Source organism: Battus philenor, unplaced genomic scaffold, assembly GCF_028537555.1.
Source record: "Battus philenor isolate CCGP_79_NKW_IND1 unplaced genomic scaffold, ilBatPhil1.0.hap1 SCAF_22, whole genome shotgun sequence".
Classification (NCBI taxonomy): domain Eukaryota; kingdom Metazoa; phylum Arthropoda; class Insecta; order Lepidoptera; family Papilionidae; genus Battus; species Battus philenor.
The window spans coordinates 9,172,837-9,197,994 of NW_027181685.1; the positions used below are offsets into that span (position 1 = coordinate 9,172,837).

The 25,158-nt window shown below is 33.2% G+C and overlaps 1 protein-coding gene across 2 annotated transcripts in view; it reads right to left on the reverse strand.

Moving 5' to 3' along the window:
• The window catches only part of LOC137923711 (uncharacterized), a 138,143-nt gene that overhangs the window by 14,779 nt on the left and 98,206 nt on the right, over positions 1-25,158 (reverse strand). For both annotated transcript variants that reach the window (XM_068766959.1, XM_068766958.1), the window contains exon 5: positions 23,593-23,714. In XM_068766959.1, coding sequence (XP_068623060.1) covers positions 23,593-23,714 — 122 coding nt within the window. The remainder of the gene's footprint in view (positions 1-23,592; positions 23,715-25,158) is intronic.

Consider the following 25,158-nt stretch of genomic DNA (forward strand, 5'->3'; position numbering starts at 1 on the left):
CGATCCTCCTGAATTGATCCGATAGGAATTTCGAGACCTTTTTTACTTCGAAGGTAAGCCCTGTAAGGTCAAACGGCGCCGGATAAAGGCCCGTCTACGTCATCAGTTAACGTACTGCGGCTAGTGAATGCAATGAAGATCATGATAAAGTATACCGGAAACACAGCAAGTAAGATGTAATTTCATCACAAAAACACTCATTATCCGCGTTCAGCTGCAGCTAGGCAGACGATCTTGTTAAGACCGTTGGAAGTCAGTGAATATGGACTGCTTCCACCCGGCCTTGTTGGAAATTTATGAGAGAAGCCTATGTTTAACAGTGAACATCCTATAATCTGACGTGATATAATGATGACATATATCTGTATTTCGTATCGAATAACTCCATCCTTGCTAATGAAATTTATCGACTAAAATATTAACCAGCGGATGCTGTGTTTCAAAGCTTTATTATTACCCTATCGTTTAGCTAATTTTAATCTTTAGTCCGTCTTTGTCCTCGCGTGTATATAACGATATTTTTCCACGTAATACACATACATACATAGTTTAGCAGAAAGTAGCTGAATATTATTAAAATAAAGGATTTTCTACGTTTATAACATTAAAAAGGCCAGTAAAGATTTGTGAATATAATAATACTCTTTAAGTTCAAACTGATTATTTATTCACTTAAAGTATAAGACATAACAGCATATATTATATTGTCAATAATTTTTTCGAGGCTATCACTGGATTACGATTTGGCGTTAATTTATGGGACAATATATGTCAATGTTTTAGGGAGACCGGAAAGTAATGTCGTTTCCGTCGACATTTTTTTACAGAAAAACCGCTTGATTTAAAAAAAATTGTACTATATGGCAAAAGTTTTTTGATAACGAAGGTTAGGTTAGGTTAGGAATATTGTTGATTAGAAAGAAAAAACTTGTTAAAAATGTAGTCGTGTGAATATAACTTAAGAATTACTATATTACTATATGTAATTCTTAAGTTGTGTATATATTACTTTCTGGTCATATAAAAATTTAAAGTTATTTTTCATCGCTTACTTTCTCAACGTAAAAGATAAAAAAGCAATATATACATTATAGTCAATGTACAGGAGAAGAAAATTTATGAAAGAGGAAAATTCATACGGAAAATGTGTAACATTATTTCTTAGTACTCACCCGCGCATCTAACAAAGAACATTATAATAGCGAATCGATTTTGTAGCTGTTGCATGAAACTTAGACATGCGGGCGCTGGGAAACGAAGAATCGAAAAAGAGTTTTATATATAAATCGCTTTTATATATTACTGTACCGATATAAAATAGTTAATCTGATGTTTGTTACTAATGTTTGACTATCCCAAATAAATACGTAAATATGTATTTATTTGGGATAATATTGTGAGTACGTATACGTATGTTTGGAAACCTTGTAGATTTATTCATCTCTATCTGATTCTAATAGATAATCTAAAAGATATATCAAAATTGCATCTTCTGACATTGTTTTTATAACTAATCATGAAAAATAATGTCATGGATATATATTAATGGATACATTTGTTAAAACGATATCTCAATCATTGATATAGAGCAGGGGTGGCCAAACTCCTTGATTTTTTAAGCCATTATTCGAAACATGAAATGTTTGCGAACCGCAATTTAATACGCATTTAAAACACGTTAACGAACATTTCTGTTTTTACAAAAATTGTACTTACTGAAATTTTATGACAAAAGAACAAAATATGTGTATTGAACTTACATATCCATTATATGTACACGTATATGATAGCACTCCTAAAAATACTTAAGACGCCGGTTAGTTAATAATGATCGGTATTTGGATTTCCCTAATTTTATGGTGGAATAATAATAATTATTATTCACACTAGCAATTTGTTTTGATTTACCAGGAGCTGATATAAGTAACATAAATTTAAATATTGAAATTATTCGACAATTTGAGCTAAAAATAATAAGACTACTGGCTCGCGAGCAGCAGTTTGACCACCCCTGATATAAAGCCTATGTTCGCCGACATACTTCCGATCGAAATATATTTAATCAGAGTAATATTAGAGGAAGGGTTTGACAAGCCATTTTAACGCAGGATGTGGGCGATACCATCGTTTGTGTCCATCTTAGAATTCTAAAGCGCTATGACATAATATCGATTGTCTTGATAAAGCCTTTATAATAATTCAAGTTGAAAATGAACGAATGATTGGCTTGATAATTTAAATTCTTCAAGCAGATGCCTATCAGTAAAATATGAGTGTTACATGATTACATAAAAACTATCAAAGATTTCTGAATTATAATTGGCTCCTTTTAAATCGTTTTATCATAAGTACACTTAAAGGTTTAAACTATTTGAGAGGCCCATTCAGCACAAACGTAATACTGTCGAAGATTTTCAATTTGAAAACCCTACATAACAAATTATAGTAGGTAGCAATCTTTAGCGTATTGGATCAACATAAAATATTACATTTTAATATTAGTGTATATCCATGTTTCTACATGTCATTTTATATATTAAATGCATTGCATATGCACAGCCGCGACATCCAAAGGGAATCAAAAGTTAGCACATAACTTGTGATAAAAGGACTTTGTTATGTGCTAAAGTGTATTTCTTCATGTTTAAAGCACATAACCATTATTATTTTATTGTTACTTGGATTCAAACGATATCATATCCATAGGTGATATACACGGGATAGGTTATGCAAAGTTAAACAAAATTCAAATTTAAAAACATATGTTTCACAACATATACGTCTCTTTGGTATAAAGAAAATTAGCAAATGTTAAAAATTAATAATAAAAACAGATAAAAATTTCATCTATAAATTAAATGCTTAATTCATCACGTTCAAAAGCAATTGGCAAACCGTATGTTTTATTTACCAGAACCGTAAATCAAAATTCTTCATTGAATCAGTTGTTCACCAAAACTTTATAGAATTAAATTGCGATGTATTTTCAAATCCATCATATAATCCTGACTTTTACCGTCTACATTACAATTTTTTAAAATCCAAACAGTTTTACTTAAATATTTACTGACACTGGTGATAAAATCACATTTAACTTTCACAATGATAAAAATCCAATATTGATTAACGAAGTTATGATACGACTTAAAAAAGGTTATTCACAATAACTGACAGTACTTAATTAAAGAAGTTTATTACAAAGGAAAACTTTTAAATTTTTCCTTGGCATTCAGGAATCGCGAAGTTATAAGGCCAATATTGAAAAAATAATTGAAAAATTGTTTCTTCGATGATATGAAACGAAGTTTTCGTTATATTTTCAGAAATATAGCGCAAATCTAAAAGGAGTGGGACCATGCGTTTCAATAGCTTTAATATATCCTCGACATCTATATGTAGTTTTGAATTTAAATCTTCGTAAGACCGTATGGTCGTATGCTAAAACTGTTGACTATACGACAACATCGATCTACGCGTATGCCATCTGCGTTTTTCTCTCCCACTTCACCTTCCTATTTATCTTCTCAATTCCTGTACTTAATTAAACAAGCTTGCAATGTGTCTCTCTCATACAACTGACTCAACTCACTTCTCTTTCACAGTACAATTTATTCTTCTTTGGAATGCGCTCCTCCATGGTAAGATCAACACCGTTGCGCATTTCGAATTGTTACAAGAACTGAATTCTATTATATATTTACATACTATGTTTTAGTTCTATAGTATGTAGTATTTCACGCATTATCACTTCATAAGTAATTTCTTTTTATTTCTACCTTTTTATGATTTCAACTACATTCATGAACGCACGACTCAATTGGTTTACTGGTACAAAATATCTTCGGCATCATGTTCGCTGATGTACTTTGTAAAATAAGTAAAAAAATATATTTGTAAACATTTAACTGTAAGCTGTGTTTAAACATTGTAGTTTAATTTTGCAACTTCCGATCAGCAGTCATAGGTTCGATTCCATGCTCAAAAAACGATAAAGAAAGAGGGACAAAACCGGTGTGTTCTAAAAAGTAGAAAGGCATGCGATATCTTTTTAACCGCACAAGGCCTACGTCGTTGAATTCAATCTTTGCTCTTTCACTCAAATAAAAAGCCCCAGCTGTGGGAATCTTATAAAACTATTACAAATAAAAAAAACTTTTTGATATAAGCTTTATAAAATACGCTGTGGAGATAAAAATTACTTTATCTCTTGTTATTAATTTTTTTTGTCTCTGATACGTATGTCGGCGTGACTGTCTTATAGAATAGCGTAATTTTTAATTTTAGGTGTACCATAAAAAAACAGTTATACTATATATTTAGGGAACACTTGATTATTAAAAATTATTTATTTATGATTTACGAGTCTCTACTACTTGTATTTAAATATAACTAAAATATAAAAAAAAATATTTAAATTTGGTACGACGTTCGATATACAATAGAAAAATTTCATGTCAATTCAATTGTTCTTTTTACATTATTTCGGTGGCTTCAATTTAGTGCACTCGTAGGCCTTTACTTTTATATTTATTTTAAACTCTATATGCATAATTCGTATCAAATATTATCAGCTCTATGCCATTAAAAAGGCATAATATAGTTTTAAAATGAGATATAACCGTGTTAAACAGAACTTAATTGTTATTAATTCCGTTTTGAGGACATTTTCTTTGTTGTGGATTGGTTTTGGGAACGGCGACATAATTTACGAGTGCATTATTTCGTTTCGAAGAAAAACGTTTGATCCGTATCATGTTCCACATTTAAAAATATAGTTTTTATTTTAATTGTTGTTTTAGGTCAGTCAACGTAACAATACTGGACGTTTTTGGTTATTTACTGAATTAACGGTGTGACAGGCACTTTTTTGTAATTAATCCTAATTAATTAAAGTTCAAATATAAAGATAAGGTTTGACCTAGTTTGTATTGCTATGTTCGTGAAGTCATCGCTCTATGTATACATTCGTAGTAAAAATAATTATAAAAAACCTTTTAATGCAATTCAAATAAAAAAGTAACTATTATGTATTATATAATATTGACGTGCAAATAGATTAAATAGAGTAAACATTAATTAAATCAGAGGTCACAAGCTTCCTGTTACAAAAGATAAACCCTGACTCGAGACATCTATTCCAAAACATTTATTATTACTTATTACATGCGCGATAATCAGACCGAACTAGACATTCTGTCACGAAAACATTATTCATATCCTCTTATAACTCTGTATAACGAATTACAAATTTATTAAAGTATACTTAAATTCGTATTTTGTAACCAGGAAACTTCTATAAATTATTGAACAAAAAATTCTTCGATTCCTACTCGATCTTGAGCGTTGTAATATATACGATGAAACAATGTTTGGTCTCTCAACGCAAGTAGTTATAAATAAAACTACAGCGGCTTCAGAAATAACAAGTTCTAAGATGTTCAGAAAATTAAAAATAAGAAAATCTAATTCACATTTTATGTTATAAAAAAGAAACCAATTGTAATATTTACGTTAATTAATTTTAAATTAACAGTTATTTCACAGCTCGATAAAATCACGAATTGGATTTATAACTACAAATTAAGATAATACGGTTTGTAAAATAAAAAAGTAATGAAAGTTACCTAATTTTACCTTCTCCATAATATAAAGAAACTCCTGGATCGCTAGGAGATATACCATCTCCATATTTCAGAGTGATCAATTTATACAGGGTGATTGGGAAAAGATGTAATATCTCAATTATTAACTTATGTGACATATATGTCATATTTTCACCCAATTTAAATTTTTACACCTATAACTAATCACCCGTGTAGAGATAAGTGACAAGACACTATAAATATAGCCGCTTTAAAAAGTTTTGTAATTAAAAATAAAGTGCAACAACATATCTTAGGGAATAATCGTTGGACATGAATCGGTATTATCTATTAAAGTACCTTTTTACCAACTACGAAACCCATAAGTGGGGACAGAGCAATGTTAAGTTCAGAGACATACAGAAGGCGTCTGTTAATATATATACACTTTTTAATGGTGATAAAAAAGGATAAAAATATATCTTCGTATCATCAATCGTCGTATTTTAAACGACGAAATTTAATATCTCACCCTCGTCTAATAAGGATAAATTTAATTTAATTAAAGCTTACACAATAGGATTATTTTGATCTAAAGTAAGTTATAATTAATCGCGCCGTAAATCCAGAGCGATATTAATAAAGCTGTCAAGACGAAATATTCTGCGAATACCATAAATAATAAACGCAGAGATTTATGCGCGGAATGCTACAGATAACGAATTTCTCGCTTTATAATTCATAATCATTATTTTAGCTATAAAATGTCCATTGAACGTCTACACTGGACATATGCCTTGCTCATAGATTTCCGATAAGACCGGTTCCATAGGATCCAGGGTCTTCCGAAAACTTTAACAAGGACTGTCACTCTATTTGCGGGCGTACGTCTTACGCTGCGCTTGCCGGAAATGGTCTCCACAACTTTTAAACCCCTATCTATCTATTCTGCTTGCTATGTGCCTATTGTCACTTTAACTTGACAATCTGTTTAACTACATACAGACATTAATGTCCGTGCGTTTGTTTTACATTTATAAGTATTATTGCCGATGTCATTTGTTCATGTATTTGTTTTGTTTTCGTTTATCTTAACAACGCCCTTGCTATATCCAATTATTAAGATTCCGTTTCGTGCGATCACTTCCTCTTCCCTACTCCAAATTGCTATCCTCCGCAAAGAAAAGTCATTCACATTAATTTCATTTCATTCAATTTCACAACCATCTTATTTTCTAGAAAGGATTTTTTTCTTAAAATAAATACGAATACTGAAACTATATAAAAAGAAATGTAATAAATAAATATTCGTTAATTTATTTTATTGGCTTTATTTCCCACATTGAATCATACATAACAATTTTTTTGTATATCGCGAAAAGAATGCTTGCTTTTAGATCAATTTCATAGAAACTGGTTATCAAATAGAACCGGACTATAATGACAATTTACAATAATGTTACATATAAGAATACAATAAAATCAGTTTGGTTTTCAAGAAAACGTTCAGAAGAAGTGATTCGAGCAATTCACTCCCAACCTATAATTTCACTTGAACTTTTTAAAATTAAGCATCGTGGTTTAAACCTTGAGACGCCCACTGCAAGGCATAGATATCCAGATATATCAATGGGGTGATATACCATAATCGCCATGCCACTAGGCAGGCGCCGGAGAGGCATCAAGGAAGTACTTCCAAGACGCTGTACACCACCCGAACCATCTGGTGGCCCAAGCGGCCGACTACGAACCAGAACAAATCTCAACAAAAGTAAAGCGAAGGCCACGCAATACCGGACGAGGACGCACCGACCACGAGAGGTATCAAAAGAAGCTCCCCAAAATGACCAAGGGAGGCCCCCATAAAGAAGGTCACACACAAAGTGACAAGACACGCCCAAGCAAGAAGAGCGCACCGAATAGCAACTACCAGGAGGTAGAAGCAAGAAGAAAAACACAACAAGACACCGACGCCGACGCCGACTCCAACACCACCATCAAAGGAGAAAAGCCGCAACACAGCAAATCCCTCGCAGCGCACCGACGCCGGGAGGCGGCAAATAGTAGTGAAATTCTTATTAGCTCGCGGGTCAAAAGTTGTATAAGCCTCACAAGGCTAACAACGGAAACACCATTCAGAATAGGCAGGCGGGTTGGCGATCGCAGTGTGTTATTATGGTACGCAAAGGACGTTGCTGCCCATCCTCTGAAAACTTGTTTGTGAGCATCGGCAATCCTATACAATGAATACACAAAGTGTGAAGTAATGATAAGATAAATAAGATTGTATCTCGGTAATCGAACCCGCGTCCTGCGATCGCAAGTTTAAGTGTTCTACCACTGGCCTACCAATGCTCTTTACATTAAATGAAGTATGCTGTGGTATTTAATGGATCATAGTAAATGCCAATTAGATTAACACCAAAAGTTGCTATACCTACTCCAATTACTGTTCGTAACATGTTAAATGAGGTAGACAGACATTCCAACCTACCGGTCCTATTGCAAATGAACAGAGGGTTCTATCTTCAGCAGTGGGCATCCTAAGGCTGAAATGTTGATGATGTAATAGTGTAGTAGTGAGGTAATAGTAATAGTCAGGTACTTTATTTATTTTCATTAAGAAAGTTTTAATAGCGTCGTTACTTACAAAGAATGAGTTTAATGTTTAGTTACCTGTTATTTGATTTAGGATGGATTTTATTCGTTCGCGATACATTAAATTGTTACGATGGAGATATGTTTCGGATTTATCCAATCGAGTCGACATATAAATTTAATGTTTTTATCTCTTATTTAAAATATAAATGGTAATGTTTCAACATTTTCACATTTCAAAGAGTCGTTCCCTATTCAGTGTTAAGGAGCCAAAAATTTTGTTCTTGGCTTTGGTTTTGACGCTATATTTAGCGCTGTGTGGGCTACGTCTCCATTGGCAGCTATAAATAGAAAACGAAATGAATGCGCTAATGAAACCTTACGAGAATCGCACCGAGTGATCGGAGGCAATTGGAATATTAAACGTTTAGCTTGTGCGTAATTTCCTACTGACATTGATTTATATACAAAGTACATAGAATAAAACAGGAAAATATTCACAGACGATAGGAGGCAACACCTCCGGAAAATATTCAATAATAAAAACTGTGCTCGCCAATACGAATGTCAAGCGTGTTGAGCAACATATACTCTTCGTATGATAGACAATCAGACCAGGTCCGCATTTCCCAGCACCTCCACTATTCCCGGCATGGAGTTTCCTACAACTAGATTATTATGCATAACAACACACTCCTACAGCGACTGACCCTGGTAATTTCTTTTTTTTACAGACAAGACCCCAAGAAGCGGTGACAACTTAAAAGAAGCATTGACCACTCAAATTGTAGATGGACCACGCGAGCTCAGTGTTAATTGACAAACTAAAGTCGTAGCATATATATGGTTCCTTAACCTTTAAGTTGGAAAGGTTCACAAACGGCGACCGAGAGCCGACAGACACGGCGTGGGTAAGCCCCTCACTAAATGTACCGACGACATAATCAAGGTCGCGGGAAGTCACTGGATATAGGCGCAAGACTGGTCAACATAGCGATCTTTGTGGGAGGCCTTGCAGTGGGCGTCTATCGCCTAAAATGGAACTATATATTATCCCAGAGACAAGAAATTTTGTAGAAAATTTTTTTGCTCAGTAAAAGCCAGTTAAGAACAACTTTTATGCAATTCCACCTTATCGTAGCCAGCAGGGCAGTTAAAATGTACAATTATGTACAAGTATGTAGCAATGGCATTATCGTATTTGCAAATCTTACATAATTGCAATTTTTCAAATAAATAATACGACGAAGATTTGGCAAGCGCCACAATAATTCGCATCACCCGACTGGACCAACCCCAACGAAAATAAAACACAACGTAATCAAAACCGTAACGGACAGTCAAATACGGAGACGATAAAGGTGTTTATCGTGTGAATGTTATGCGCAAAAGATTTATTGCCTTGACAGCGACACGCATCTCGCACACTGACCCACTTCTCGGAGCGACAAATCAAATGATTGTGCACGGAACGGGTTGCGGACTTTTCCGTCGGAGCGATCGAACTCGCGCACGTGTAGGAGCGGTGGACCGAAATAGTTATGTTTATTAAAGCCGATTATGAAAGAGACCATTTCAGTTATTTTGAAAGCAGGCTTAACAAAGTCATTTTTTATTTAACATTGTACACATAACTAGATACACAAATATCTACATTTATACATCTACTACAATATTTAAAATAATTAAAAATGATCCCAAGCCACAAAATTTTTTTGTATGTACATGTAGGGATTATTTCAACTGGTCAATGTGAATATAGCTTTCTAATTTAGTTGGATCTAATCGATCAAACTTAGTGACAACGATAGAACTATTTTATTGTTTTTATTTATTTGTGAAAACAAAACAACCAAGACAAAAATCCACACAGTTTCCAGAAATTTAAAAATCACGTTAACGAAGACAGGTGTTGCGGTGTTTAGTGCATATATATATATATATATATATATATATATATATATATATATATATATATATATAAAGTCAATTTTTAATATATATATCGTAAAAATTGTTCAACAAATCACCCCAGTAACAATAATAAGTTTTATATGTATGTAAGTTTTATATTACATTTTCTCAAAAAAGATAAGCCAAATATGAATAAAATCAGTTCAAAGTAATTCAAATTGAATTTATGCTCAAGATATTTCGCTGCGAAACCGCGAGTACTCTACTTTGAGTCAACAAAAATACATCGAAGCGTTTCGTGTATTTTATACAGTAAATTCGTTTCAATACGAATCTCCTATCGCAAATGGCTTGGCATAAATTCGGCGCTATCCGTATAAATTTTATTACACAGTAAAACATTTAACTTTATCGAAACTGTAACATATTTTTTGACAAATATCAAAACTAATATGCCCTGTTAATAAAAAGCGGTGTACCTATGATTTTGAAAAACACTTTTCCGCTTAGCACTGAATTAGTGCTCGTAAATATTCACTCAACCGAAAACATGAAGATCCTGTCAATCCGATTATCGAAAGAAAATAAAGATCCGAGACGAGAATCTCGGAGTAGCTCCTAAGCTTTGTTACTAAAGTACAGGTTAAGCGCCATCAGCGCACAGCCACTATAAATATAAATAGCCAAACAGTGACCATCAGTTGCTAAAATAGTATAAACTAATTGTTGCCAATTTTACTAGTTAGGTATCCCTTTCATACTCCTTCCCAGTAACATACATTAGTAGAGACTTATCTTCTCAGCATTCCATGGATTCACCATGCAGCTGCCGGGTAAGTCGCGTTTTAGGGGGAGGGACTGGAAACGATGTTCCGGACAAACGACCCGCGTAACAAGTTTAAGGAGGCCTCATAGGCGCCCACTGCAAGGCATGGACCTCCCCCAAAGATATCTATGGTGGATATACCATAATCGCCATCGTATTATGGTACCAGAAGACCGCTGCTACCTACCTTTTGTAAATTTGTTTGTGAGTAAATCATATTCCGGGAATCGAATCCGCGACCTTCGATCGCAAGTCTCAGTTCTGTGACGCTGGGCTACCACTGCATCTTCACCAAATTATAAAAGATCTAATGCTGGTTTGAAACGCCGTTCCAGAAATGAGCTTATGTTCGCTCTTAATATGTCTAAATCCTTAAACAACGTATGAATAGATTTCGCTTTTGTACCTCCCGCTCCTTCCTTCACCGCGTGCAAAGTCACTATGTATTTGTTTCTAGTTATTTAGTAGAGTAAGTCGTAGTAACATACTTGTTCATCTTAGTTGTGTGGTCTTAGGCATATTTGTAGCCCCGGAAACGGTAAATGATAATAATACTAAAATTTTCCATGTTCTTGAGTATGTCAATAAGTCAACAAAGTCAAAAAAAGGTATACGTCACCACAATCGTCTGGGGGATATAATATTGTTTTTCATACGTATCTACCATAGCGTGAAAGATTCTGTGATCTTCATACTTTAGATGGATGCGTATGTTTTTATGCCTGTATTTCAGATAATTTTCACCCTGTCTGTGATGCGCTTTTCTCTTTCAGTGTACATCAAGATAATAAAAATATGTGTTATTATATATATGTGTATATTATATATGTGTTATTATACACATAAGAAATGTGTGTTTAATAAAACTACATGTCAGTAAACGTTGTCAACCGTTCATTCGTCTCAAACCTAGTAAACAATCTTCATACTTTGATGTATGTAGCTACTTTTGCAGCTTTATTCTCGAACTTGATTCATGATACTCATCGCTGATGCTAAAATACTATGGTATTATGTGATAATAAAGCACGCTAATAAAGTTTTTTATTTAATTATTTTCGTTCCGAATAAATTAGCAGAAACTTGTGGAAATGTATAAAATATTCACTTGACTTTATTTATTTTTAACAACATATTTATTACTTCGGAAAATGAATTTTCAACTAATAAATAAAATTTCAATTTAACTTGGCTTCAAAATTTTAATAGGAGGAAAATCAGAAACAAGTTTGCGGAGCGTAGTTTCCCGGGATATAGGTCAGCGTGGAATTAGGTGGTTACTGATAGAATTGGGAGCGGATCTGACAACGTTCTCGGCATGTTCACTTTTATAATAAAGTTTAATGTTTTTTTTATTAATTCTATCGGACTACAAGTAGACTAGTTCCATTTTATCTTAAGTACGAAATCTTCGTCAATAAAACGTGACAACCAATTTTCCACTCCCGAAAAAATATTTACCCGTAGATTTCCAATAATACCTTTTGGAAGAAGCCTGCACCTAGCGTATTCCGACAATCTTAACAAGGTCGTCTGTCCAAGTATGGACGACATACCCTGTGCTTGCCAATCCGTGGTCTTCCCTCCTGTAGCCATATCTACTGCCATTTCTACTTGATAATCCGCTTAGTAGCTTTGGTTACTCTATATGCATTAGTTTTTGCGTTAAATATAAATACAACATGCTAATTCACATTAAATATAGTACATTACAGTTAAAAAATAATCTTTTAACAGTTATTTTTAGTATGTTTGACCCGCATAAAGCTATTAAACAAACCCTTGTACATTTTTGCAATTGTTCTGTAATCCTAAATAAAATAATTGTCAGTTAACATTTCACTTCTAGTTACAAAGAGTAAAAATACGGAACTGATTAAAAATATTATAAATTTTTAATGTACATGTAGAAGAAGTAATAAAAAGAACATTAATCTCTTTAATAACGTCCCAAAGACTTACAGAAATTTACTGTCTTCAGTGTCATTAGAATTATTTTTGGCAACAACGTATGAAAAATAGAAAATAAATGGTTTTCGGAAATGAGTTTATCGTCCTATTTCTGTACAAAAGACACATTTAAAAACTTATATTTTACCCGAAAGTCAAAACCTCTTCCAATTTTATAAATAGGGCGGTGTTTATTATGCCAAATATATATTTGAAAAATATTTATTTGCCAAATATATATTTGAAAAATATTACAGATTTTATTTTCAACTATGGGTAATAAAAATCATTTGTGTTTTATGATAAACTTAGTATAATTTATTGTATTGTTACAGCTTGACGGTGCGGGGAGTTTGAAATAAATTTTTTGCTGTTTTTTTTTAGAATATGTTCACATAAAAGAGCAAAAGTATAATTAAATAGTTGGTTATTTCAGTGAAGATATCTATGGGGGATTTACTATAATTGCCACGCCTCGCAGGCGGGTTCCCCATTGCAGTTTGGTATTATGGTACGCAGAGGACGCTGCTCCCCATTTTCTGGAGGCTTGTTTGTGAGCAGTGGCAATTCTAAATAATTAATGTACAAAGTGGGTATTATACAATATATACCTACGATTGCAAGGCTCAGTCTTCTACCGCCTACACTACAAATGCTCTACTCAAGGGTTCTCGGCTCGAGAAGTTCACGTGGTTTTGAATCTTATTTATATTATTTACTAAATATTTAATATATTATAGTATCTTAACAAAAAGTATTAAAAAAAAATTATCTTCTTATTCTTCTAATAATTTTTTTTAGAGAAATATATATCTCATACATGTGATAAAAAGCTGGGAAATGAAATTATGGTAGAGTATATATGGGGTAATCTACTACGCGCATCCATAGAGATCTGGGGCTTATTATTGGTTATTATATTATAAAGGGACTAGATAAAGTCCAGCCGTTACTTATAAGTAAAAGTTTCGAGAGCGCCTAAAACAGAAGACCGCTAAAGCCTTAAGGTTCTGGAGTAGAGACTGCGAAGCGCACCGAACGACGTCCACCCAAAAAGACAGAGAAGGATATTTAATGGATTAGGCGTTACCTTGCGGAAGTCCATCCTAAGTAAGAAAGGGACCAATGTTTAGCCACTTCCGCACATGCAGTGGTAGTCGTGCAATGAAATGCACCGCTGATAAATGCGTATGCGGCAAACAATGCGAATCACACAACCGCCACCACCAAATTACTCAACACGTGTTTTACCCCTCCCCGGGGCATCTTCAGGAGTTATGTTACACCGATTAGTGCTAAACACAGAGAAGAAATTATTAAAATAGACGGAAGACGCTAGATGCGAGCTACTTCCAACCGTTCCTTTTGGAAATCAATGGGAGAGGCCAACGTCCAGCAGTTGATGTAAAATGACTATATTTTGTTATATATAGGAACAAGCTGTTTATACGGCCTTCTCTATCGCCTTTTAATAAATCCTCTTACTACCAATAATTGTACTTTTTATTAAAACAAATTTCGTTGTTATCGATTGAGGTCCTTATTTAAGTATTTTATATATTACTTTCACAAGATTATTTTCTTGTTTATAATGAATATATGTCCGTGGTATATAAATACTTGCGTAACATGCATAATAAATTTCCTTTTTATTTATTTATGTCAGCTGAACGACTCCCCTAAATCTCGGCAATGACAGATAGACAGACTAGCGCTGCTTACATCCAGTGACATTCCGTGTCCTTAAGTATATTTTAGATCAGTTAATATACCCTTATGAAACTGTATTGAAATATTTATTGTGTAATGTAGTTAGTGTACTATTTAACAATAAACATATACATACCCTAACGAAATTATCTGATATAGTCCAGCGAAATGAGCTTAATCAGTAGTTTGAAGTGGTAATAGCAATGCCACATGCGCGAAGAACAGAAACACGAACTGACAAGTGCATCGTAGGACGCCCACCGACAACATGGAGAAAGGAATTTGTTTAGATGGAAGAAGCTGGATGCGAGCCGCTTCCAACCAGTTCTGTTGAAAATAATGGAATCATACTTCCAGTATTTTATTTTTTACAATATGCATGTTTCGTTTAAAATCGTATTTGACTGTCGAATTTCAAATTGGCGGCTGGGTGTGTTTAAACAATACAAATTCGAATTAGCCGAATCAATTCGTAAACATGACGTTTGGCGTCGATTTCAACTACGCAGCCCGTCTAGGAGTGTGGCGCCTTCCGCGAGTAAACACGCGAATAAATTATAATTAGCGGTCCCCGCCCGGGCGTCGAACAGTGCCGCTCTTCACGAGCCTGAGGTTAACGAGTGGACTTGACTCTAGTACGTAGAAGAACGAAGTTATTTTCCAAGTAAACAGCTCCTGGAATGCGTCTAATGGGTGTCTAGGCGATAACAAAATAACTGAATCTTACTATATTTTCAAGACAAAGTTTTTAACATCCTACTCATACTCTCGAGTTTTATGAGATTTTTGTTTTTCGTGTGAAGCTTTTATGAATGTTATTGAAGTTTTGATAGCATTACGTAACTTAGTATTTGTTTATTATAACACAGACAGTTTGTCTATATGTTAATAAGCTTTGAAAAGTTTGACCATGTTAAAACCACTCTAAAATTCTTTACATCCATTTATTTTTTTATTTAAATCCGTCATAACTTCTGTCGTACAAAGTCGCGAATACAGATAATAAACTCTAAAATTATTTTTAATATGTAGTAATAATATGTAGTAATTCGAATTTCGAAAACGCTTTTTCTTAATATATTATCAATACATTATTAATTATTTTCGTATACAACAATATTTTTATTTCCGCTGTAAGGCTTTTGCACCTATAACCAATCATCACGTTCATTCACTTTAACTACATCACGGATTTGATATTAATTCTGCAATATATTCGATAATATCTTTACGATACATCTCAAAAATAATTCAGTGTCATTAAATGGTATGGTTGGTACGACCAATTAACAGCTGAAGGTCGTTTACAATAAATTAACTGTTTCGTAGGCTGTGACGTACAGTAGTAAGTATCATTCTGTTAAAACTATATCTTAATGTTTTTTTAATCTGTTGGTTGAACAAAGTTCTATTAAAAGAAGTCTCCTCAAGACAGTAAACAGCATTACGAGTAAATGCTTTATAAAGTGTAATATCTAAAATAATTTTTATTTTATTTAATAAAAAAAACATACAGTTTTTAATAATTTATAGCTAATATAACGTTAAGGCTTTCAAGTAACATTCGCAGTGACAAATTTTTGTTTTTTGTAGGAAACCAAATTTTCTTTTTTCTTTTCTTTTTTCAAACTAATGTTACTTTAACCGTGTTTAGAAGCTTCAAAATTATAAATTTTCCCAATATTCCGATAATTAAACGTCAATTACGTATACGGCAAGAATTAAAGCTATCTCTAGTATTGAGTTTAATGAAAAGTAAACTAGGTTATTGGACTCATTTAACGCAGAGCAAATTCGTTTATACTCGAAAATGTGACTGAAATTAAATATTCTTTCCTCTTATCGTCAAATGGAAATTGAACATGAAAGTTAATTTGATTCTTACCTGTTATATTCAGAACATATTTTTTATTACATAAAATATTACTGAAGCTTCTGGATTTTATAAAAGCCTCTCAACTCGAAATGTTGTTAATATATTTTTATTGGTTGTATCCATCTTTTATAAGACTCAATGTGATTGGCACCGCTGTGTCTTCTGATTTCAAACTGTTTTTCAAAAGGTTTACTGTAAATTAGTTTAAACGCTACTATCACTTTTATAAGTATAAAGTTTGACTTGAGTTTCTTTTAGCATGTAAAATAAATAAGAATAGATTTTTAACGAAATTACATAAACATTACACACACTCGAAGCGAGCGGGGGATATCTAGTTAACAACTATAGTTTAACGGAATAAAATAAATAAGTTTACCATCGGTATTCTCCTTTTAATTACTCGTTACTCGTCCTTCTACAATTACAATACTATATTTGTCTATAAGATATTTTCTTGGTGATAAGACATTGTATTCTATTTCTAAGTTATTATGCAACTATAAACTTTTCAGTAAAAAGAATTATCTAAATAAATAGATTTAACTTTCGATGATCATATTTTATTACAAGTCCTTCAAAGACAATCTATTGTGGGAGATATATACACGAAGCGTCAAAGTGTAGCCAAGAGACATGCACTAATGACGCAGCATCCTACTTGCAATTAGAATGCGTCTCGGTGGCACCGGACCGGCGCCTAGCAACAATTTGTTGCCCATCGTCCGCTGCCCACTGACCCATTTCCAGCCCCACATCGGAGCGATGTCCTAATTTCATTCCCAGTTGTGTCTGTAGTCACAGACAAGGATATCTGCGTAAGTATATTGTACCACAGATAACATAGATACAAGTTAGATGTACATAGGTCAGGTGTTAATAATTCTTTTATACATACGATATGTATTTATTAATATGTAACAATCTATACAAACCTTATAAATTTATAGGAAATGTAATTTTAATATCGAGTAATATTCATTTTAGCATCATTTAATTCTTTTAATTATTATCATCATCCGTAGAAAGTCCACAGCTGGGCATAAATCTCCTCCCATTTAGATTCTCATTTAACAAATTATAGATGGAAGTCCTACAACCCCAACGGCAGTCTATTGGGCATCTGACTTGCCCACATTCACTTCAACTTGTGATGACTTGGGCTACGTCGGTGATATTTTAGTCCGTCTTTTTCAATATATTATAAAATTCTTAACTTAAATGGAAATTCGTCATATTAAAAACATTCAAAAATAATTCTATATAAATAAATATACAACACCAAATGCATCAGTAACCGCAAAATTCAAATATATCTTTAGTAATTCCGGTCTTATTTAATTATTTCAGTGTGGCACTAGGAAGGTTCTTATAGAGAAATTGCAAGAAAAATATTATAAACAACACTTTTCTTTACCAACACAAACCAGAGATAATTAAAGTTTGATATATATATATATATATATATCAAGCATTTAACGTCAATTTAAACCAAAAAGGTGTGTTAAGTTTTAATAAAACAAGAAAAAATATAAAACAAAAAAGTAAATCTTACTATGAAAATAAAATGATCAGCAATTACTATATGTGCGAAATAGTAGAATTAAGATTGAAAGAAATCATTTCCTATTTTACATTAAATCGTTAAATAAAAAAGTCACTATGAAAAAGGTTTTATTTTTTTTCCTTTAAAACTGTAACGGACCTATAATTTAAACAATACGAAATCTGTGGGGACAGTTAGTACAGTACAGTACTTTGTTATTAAATAAATAAAAAAGTACTGTCTTTTATTGGAAAAAAAAACTTCTGAAATGTAGAGATAAATAAACAGATAATAAACAACAAAGAAAGACAATTTGATCCGCTTCCTAATCGAAATAAATGAAAGGAAAGCGATTAGGTAAGTCAATAGATATAACCTCAAAGATATATCCCGCAAAAGTCGATGAAACGTCCCTGATGGACGGAAATAGGAAGATGGGAATTTATTGTTCCGTTATAATGCTAACGAGTGTGGAAGGTCGTTCGATAACACAAATTGTTACATTCGTTTTGTTCCTCTAAATGTGCATCGTTTTATGGCTACTATTTACTATTTCATTTCAAAGACCTTCGAGCTACTGAAACAACAAACGGCACAAATAATGTGGTGATTACTTATCTTTTTGGAAGATCTTTTAAACACGTTTTCTAGTAAATTTTAAAGGTGTTGGACACTTCTTAGCCAGGCGCTTTTGGCACAATAGTCGTGGACACAGAATCCGTAAGAAAGCCTTTTTTAATCTCCTACCAACAACACAGAATGAGGCAATTTTGTGAGAGTCTTTACTTGATAAGTACATCACAATGCGGAGCGATTGGATCACGATTTATTTACACCAGCCACATCGACAAGACGCTCTATTGTTATCTGTAGTCTGCATAACTTGGCTGAAGAAACACAAAATTATATAGTGAACGAGTATAGAGTAAGGTTGCTTGATATTGAGCTCCTGAAGCATGATGACATTAGTGCGTCACTAAGTCCATTTGGCCAAGAGGTTCTTTGTGGCAATTACCAGAAGGTAGACGTAGCGCGTATAGGCCTTCTCTGCTAGGTGAACAGACAACATAGTTCAGGTCGTAAGTCACTGAATGCGAGCAGCACAAACCCAGTCATTGTGCCGACCTTTGGGGGACGCTTACGCATTGAACGAATGAAGTCCATGATTCTTTTCCAGTAAAGTAATTCCAAAGTATCGATGTTATTGTTTTAATACTAAAACTCTATTCGAGGCGTTTTATTGTTTCTTCCGTTGTTTATCTTATCGTTTATCCATACTATCCTTAGTTGTAGTTATCTTTTTATTTATATTTAACTTGATTTTATAATCCACGAGGTTGCCAGTTTTCGGTGCTATCTAGGACTTTAAAATCCAGCCAAGCCTAAACTTGTATATGTCTTCTTATTAATGGTAATTCTTTTTGACCTGATACTATACTAATAATTCTACAAATAACTGTGTTCACTGTTGTGGATATGTGTGCTATAAAATCAGCGATCAGTTTTTTTTAACTAGCCTGCATTTTAACACGTTATGCTTGAAAAGTTTTGATTAACGATAGAAGCTTCATTCACTACTAATGCTAATACTAGAAGCAGATAATACTCAGTAATAAAATATTGTATACTGTGTATCATTTGTACGTAGCAAAGTATAAGTCTTACACAATACGACCTCAAACTGAGTACATTTCACAACTAGTTAGTAGAGCGAATTCTATTTTTCAATCTCCCGACGCGACTTCCTGGCTCTAGCGTAATATATTCTAATGCACGGCTGCAATAAAAATCCAATGACGTAATAAAAGTAAACGTGCACGAACTGTACGATAGGAATAATCTCGGAGTTATTTACGTCATAAAAATGTCGAAGTACTCTGACAAATATTAACGTGTCTTAGATAACATCAACCGATCTGACCTGGATTCGTCTCTCTTCTACATCAAAAAATCGGAACTCTTGAATGTGTATCCAATGATCGGCCAAAGTCTGTGGTCTTAGAGGTTCTTCATCATCATGATCTCAGGTAATAGATGACACAACTGTTTTTTGTCTTGACAACCCATAGGGCATCCGCCCAAGTGGTCTTAAACTCTAGACCAGAGGAGAATAACCTGTGGCTCGCGAATCATATGTAACTATTTGAAGAACTACAAAGGTTTCGTAAATTTTAAAGAATTAACAAGACAGGTAAAATAGAAGTGTTTAATTTTTAATACATAAATTCAATACACATATTTTTTACTTTTACATAAATGTTTTCAAGAAATATATAATTATTTATTTATTTAAACTCTTTTAATACATTTTTATCACGGTTTACGAAAACTGCAAATTTTTAAAAAATAATCTAGATTATCAAGGGCGAGTCCCTTCCACTTCTGTCCTAAACCTACCTGGCCTTTTTGTCAGAAACTTATGGCAGAACTTTAAGCCATATACTATTTAAATAGCTTCATTTATCGTATTATACGGAAAATATAGCACAGTTTATCAAAATAAGTTATTCAATGTAATATGTAAATGTAACTTCCGAAGCTTGCATGTAGGTGTACTTTGTATGTCGTATCTTATTGCGAACTCAAGGTTAGTGATTCAATTTAAGTTATAAATGCAATATTTGTGCATAACTTCAATAATGATTTATTTGATTACTTAAATGTTACTATAGATAGACTTTAGACAACACTACTAAAAACGTGCGCGATTTTTCTGTTGCCTAAAAAGTGAATGGCCCAAAATCTAAGTCGATCAAATTTACTATAGCAGGATTAAGTGAAAGCCCTCAAGAAATGACTCTTAAACGTGTGCACCACACAGTTTTCACAAATTTTTAAGGGGGCAATTCGAAAATGCACTTGACACTAAAACTTCTTTGCCGAATTTGACTGTTACTGCAAATTCTTAAATAAATACGAGTATAGGGGTGCATAAGAATTTTAGAAGGGCTAATAAGGTTGAACATGACACAAAAATGATTCGGAAACACTGTTCTAAACTGCTAAAAAGGCCGTGCAAAGAATAACTAAGACTTGCAAAAAAAATATCCTCTACCTTAAAAACAATAATTTCAAATAAAATGATTTCGTAAAGAATGTTAATTATTAAAAATGAGAGAAGTTCGCGTAAATATTCAACAGACTCTACTCCACAGAGAACTAGTTTCCAAATATGAATTTCTCTAATCGTGCAACTGTCATACCGCACTCGACCGATCGTCACGACAGCACGACAAGCATACTGTCAACGCTCACCTATCGAAACTATCTCGCACTGCAGTTTCATCGTCATCATTACAAACAGTATATCCACTGCTGGACTTTCTCCATAGATTTCCAATAAAAACGAAATACCATAAAACTGTTATTCATGATAAACAAACAATGAACCCCACAAATGTTTATTTTTTAAGCTATCATTAATTTCGAAATGAAACCTTAACCAAACCTTAAAAAGGCTTCATTTAATGAGCAGAAATAAATAATATTTATCAAGCCTTTTAAACTCCTGTGGCAATCCTTATACATCGCTGGCTTTATGAGATTTTATTGCTAAGAAAGTTTCAGCTTTGTATATTTGCATAACTGTACATATTAGGAGTACATAAAATTACGTTTCCTCATTACTCAAGCACATCCGGCGTAGATGAGTTTTTAAGCTTTAGTTACCAAAAAAAAGTTAAGCTTAGGTTACCAAGGCTTAGGTTACCAATTGAGAATATCTTGACAAGTTATGGAACTTTGGTACTATATAAAGGGTCGTTTAGATGGAACAAAAAGTTTATGTTATCTTTAATTATTACTGTATGCAATAGTCTTTTCTTCAATAGTTGAATGTTTATCAAACCGGCACCGGTTAAAATCGGCCTTGTAAATATTTACCCCGGCCGCGGCGACCGTAGTGATTTTCCGCGGTTTGTAGACGAAACAACTTGTGTTTATACTAATTCCTGGACATGTGAGATTTATAAGTTCTACGCAAATCATCATATATCTGCAGGATGTCCACAGCTGAACAAAGGCCTCTCTCTTGGACTCAATTAAGATAAGTATTTGACAAGGTCTGTCCACCTTGTGGGTGGACGTCCTGTATTGCGCTTACTAGCTCCTGGTCTTCACTTAAGACCCCAGCGGTCACTAGTTCTGTGCACTATGTTACCAGTTGCCACTACTTCTTCAAATATGCGAATTCTTTGAGCTATATCGGTTACTTTCGTTCGTCTGTCTACAAATCTCCTGATTTGTGATTCGATCTAGTAGAGAAATGCCGAGTACAACCCTCTTCATGGCAGGTTGTGTGATTGTGAACTTTCTAATATTGCCACACAGCAAGCACATAGTAAGTGATTATAGAAAAACTTTTGAGAAACCGAAGAACAGAGAGGTCTATGTATTTTTTTAAATGACAAATGCTTTTTATTCGCTAGAATTCATCGTTTCAACTACGATAGCAGTTCGCTGAAGGCGTTGAGCCTTTGGTAAATATTCACTAAGATCGAGCGTATTCCTTAGCCTCGGCTCGAACCATTCCATTATTTATTTGACCGGATTAAGGGATCGTCAAGATTCTTGGGCTATCTTGGACATGCCGAACCAAAATAAAAATTAAAACATAGCTTATTTTTTATTCTGATAACGTTATTAATATCCGTTCGCTAAATATAGAGTACCTTATATTACAAGTATTTTAATTTTATTTTGAAGAGTTTGAATGTTGTGTAAACTTCAAGAATTGGAAGAAAAATGGATAAAAAGTGATTTCTTACCGGGCTCATTAAGTTTATAAAGAAAGTAGTCGTGGATTTAAAAAGTTGTACCAAATAATGGGTAGATAGGTAAGTCTATGCATATTTGTATTGTAAATAATCTCGGCCGAGGTACGGATCATTCGTCTCATAATTCATTTATAATGACAGAATAAATCCTTCGCCTATACACGACGTGCGGCGGTCGGCCAAAATTTTTACAATGACATATTTACAAATGACTTCACTGGTCCTATCGCCAAAGAATCTTCGCTGACCTGAATAGTTATTATTTGCAAGACCGCTCCAGGTTGACCTAGTAAAAAAAAAACTATCTACCATCTATATTTTCCCGCGAAAAATATACAATTTGACGGCGGTAACATGAAACAAACCGAAACATTGAAATAAATTTTTAAGACATTTGATTTATCGTTTCGGCGTCGTATCAATTTAAATATCTATTACAAATGATAAATGAGGTGAATATATAAATATTTTTACACAACAAGTTTCATAATAAAGTTTATAATAGCCGAACTTAAAAATTGCTATGTTTTACCGACAATTAATTAAATTCGTTCTAAACGAGAATCGCAAAATTATGTTATTATATAAATAGCTTTTTAATGAGCTTTACATTTCAAATAAAAATATGTAGTGCATGTGTGGACAACACAACGGTGTCACATGTCACATCTATCTTAACAATGAATTTACGACAAATTAAACTTTTAGAAGATTAATTTTTAACAGTCTATGTTAAAGATGGGGACTATACAAATTCAATTGAATCGAATGAATTTCATTGGCAAAAATACAAATAATAAATAACTCTTTCCTACCTGGTGATATAATCTTGTTTCTCCACTATGTTCTGCAGGCCAACTGCATCACGAAGCTGAACCGCTAAGGCCGCCCGTACAGCCTCCGAACATCTGTATTCTTCAATTCTCTCCGATAATACCTGTTTCGATAAAACAATTATTAGATGGTGGTCCGACTACTAAAAATAATTCTTCCCCGATTTTTGATCATCATCATTATTTCAGCTTTAGGTCGTTTAATCCTGGACATAGACCTTCCGAATAGTCCCACGAATTCTTTCATATCCGTGGTCTCCTATCCAGAACCTTTAAGCCATAACCATCTATTCCGGGCGCTTGTGGATTTTTAAAAGCAAGAAATTAATTAAATAAAAACGTTTAATTTGTACTACTCCCATTTAAAAAAAAACATCGATATTCAGAACTAGGCACTTTGGCATCTTTATTTTATGAACGGTTTAACGTTTATTGATGAAATAAATAAAGAGTGCATGATTCCATAACACTTCTGGGACCTTGTCTAGCACGGATATATATATATAATACAAAGTAAAAATAATACATTATATAATCTGAAATTACCAATCGAACATCGAATTTCATTACAATGTTGAATCTTTGTACATTTTTTGTTCTTAAAGCAAAGACTCCCTGGAGACACAGACAACTCTAATAAAAATACTCAAGTATAAATATATATAAAAAATTAAATATATGACTATATGTAGGCATCGATATGTAAACATCATGTGGATCATCATTGAATACATTTAAAGTATATTATTTTTAAAGACTTAACGCAAACGTTTACAAAATGTCGTAGATATAATATGCTTAATATTATTAATAATGTAAATTTCAATTGACTTATTTATTTACTCAAAACGAGTACTATAAATAAATTTATGCACTATACGAACCGTACCCACATAACCGAGGACATAAACAGCAAGTAAAATTATTAAAATATCCTTAGAAATAAAGAAATTTTCTAAGTTTATACTTTGGAACCTTTTTTTGTAAATCTACAAATTTCAAGTTAGCGCTGTACTCGTTGCTTAAAAAAACTTTTTTGACTTTTATTTTTATACGCCGCATTTTGATATTATAAAAAAGGTATAAAAAAACATTTAGTTCTCTGTTGTTTAAAGTTATAAAAGAAATGTTTATTTTAAAAGCAGCCATTGTTTTAATGAATGCGCTCGAAACCGGCAAAGCATTTGATATACTCAAAGACCGTCGCAATATATACATTGTAATAATCGTACATTTTTCATATTTTATTTGGCAAGACAACAAAGTAGTAAAGCATTATAAAAACAACGAGCAAATGGGTGGTCACCACTTACAATTTTATGCGCATTAAAACCTAGAAGTGTTCAAAGTACAGTGATGTGAATGGAGGGAACTATAATTAATGTAATACATAATGCAATACCTAGTGCAAGGTAATAGAGAGTGCTATGCTCGGAATTACTCTACAATATCGGATCAGAACTGAGGAGATCGGTAAACAGGCAAGTTCAAGTAGTTGTGAGCAGGGCACATAGCGCACAAGATAAATAGCCGCTGGGGCTTTAAGAA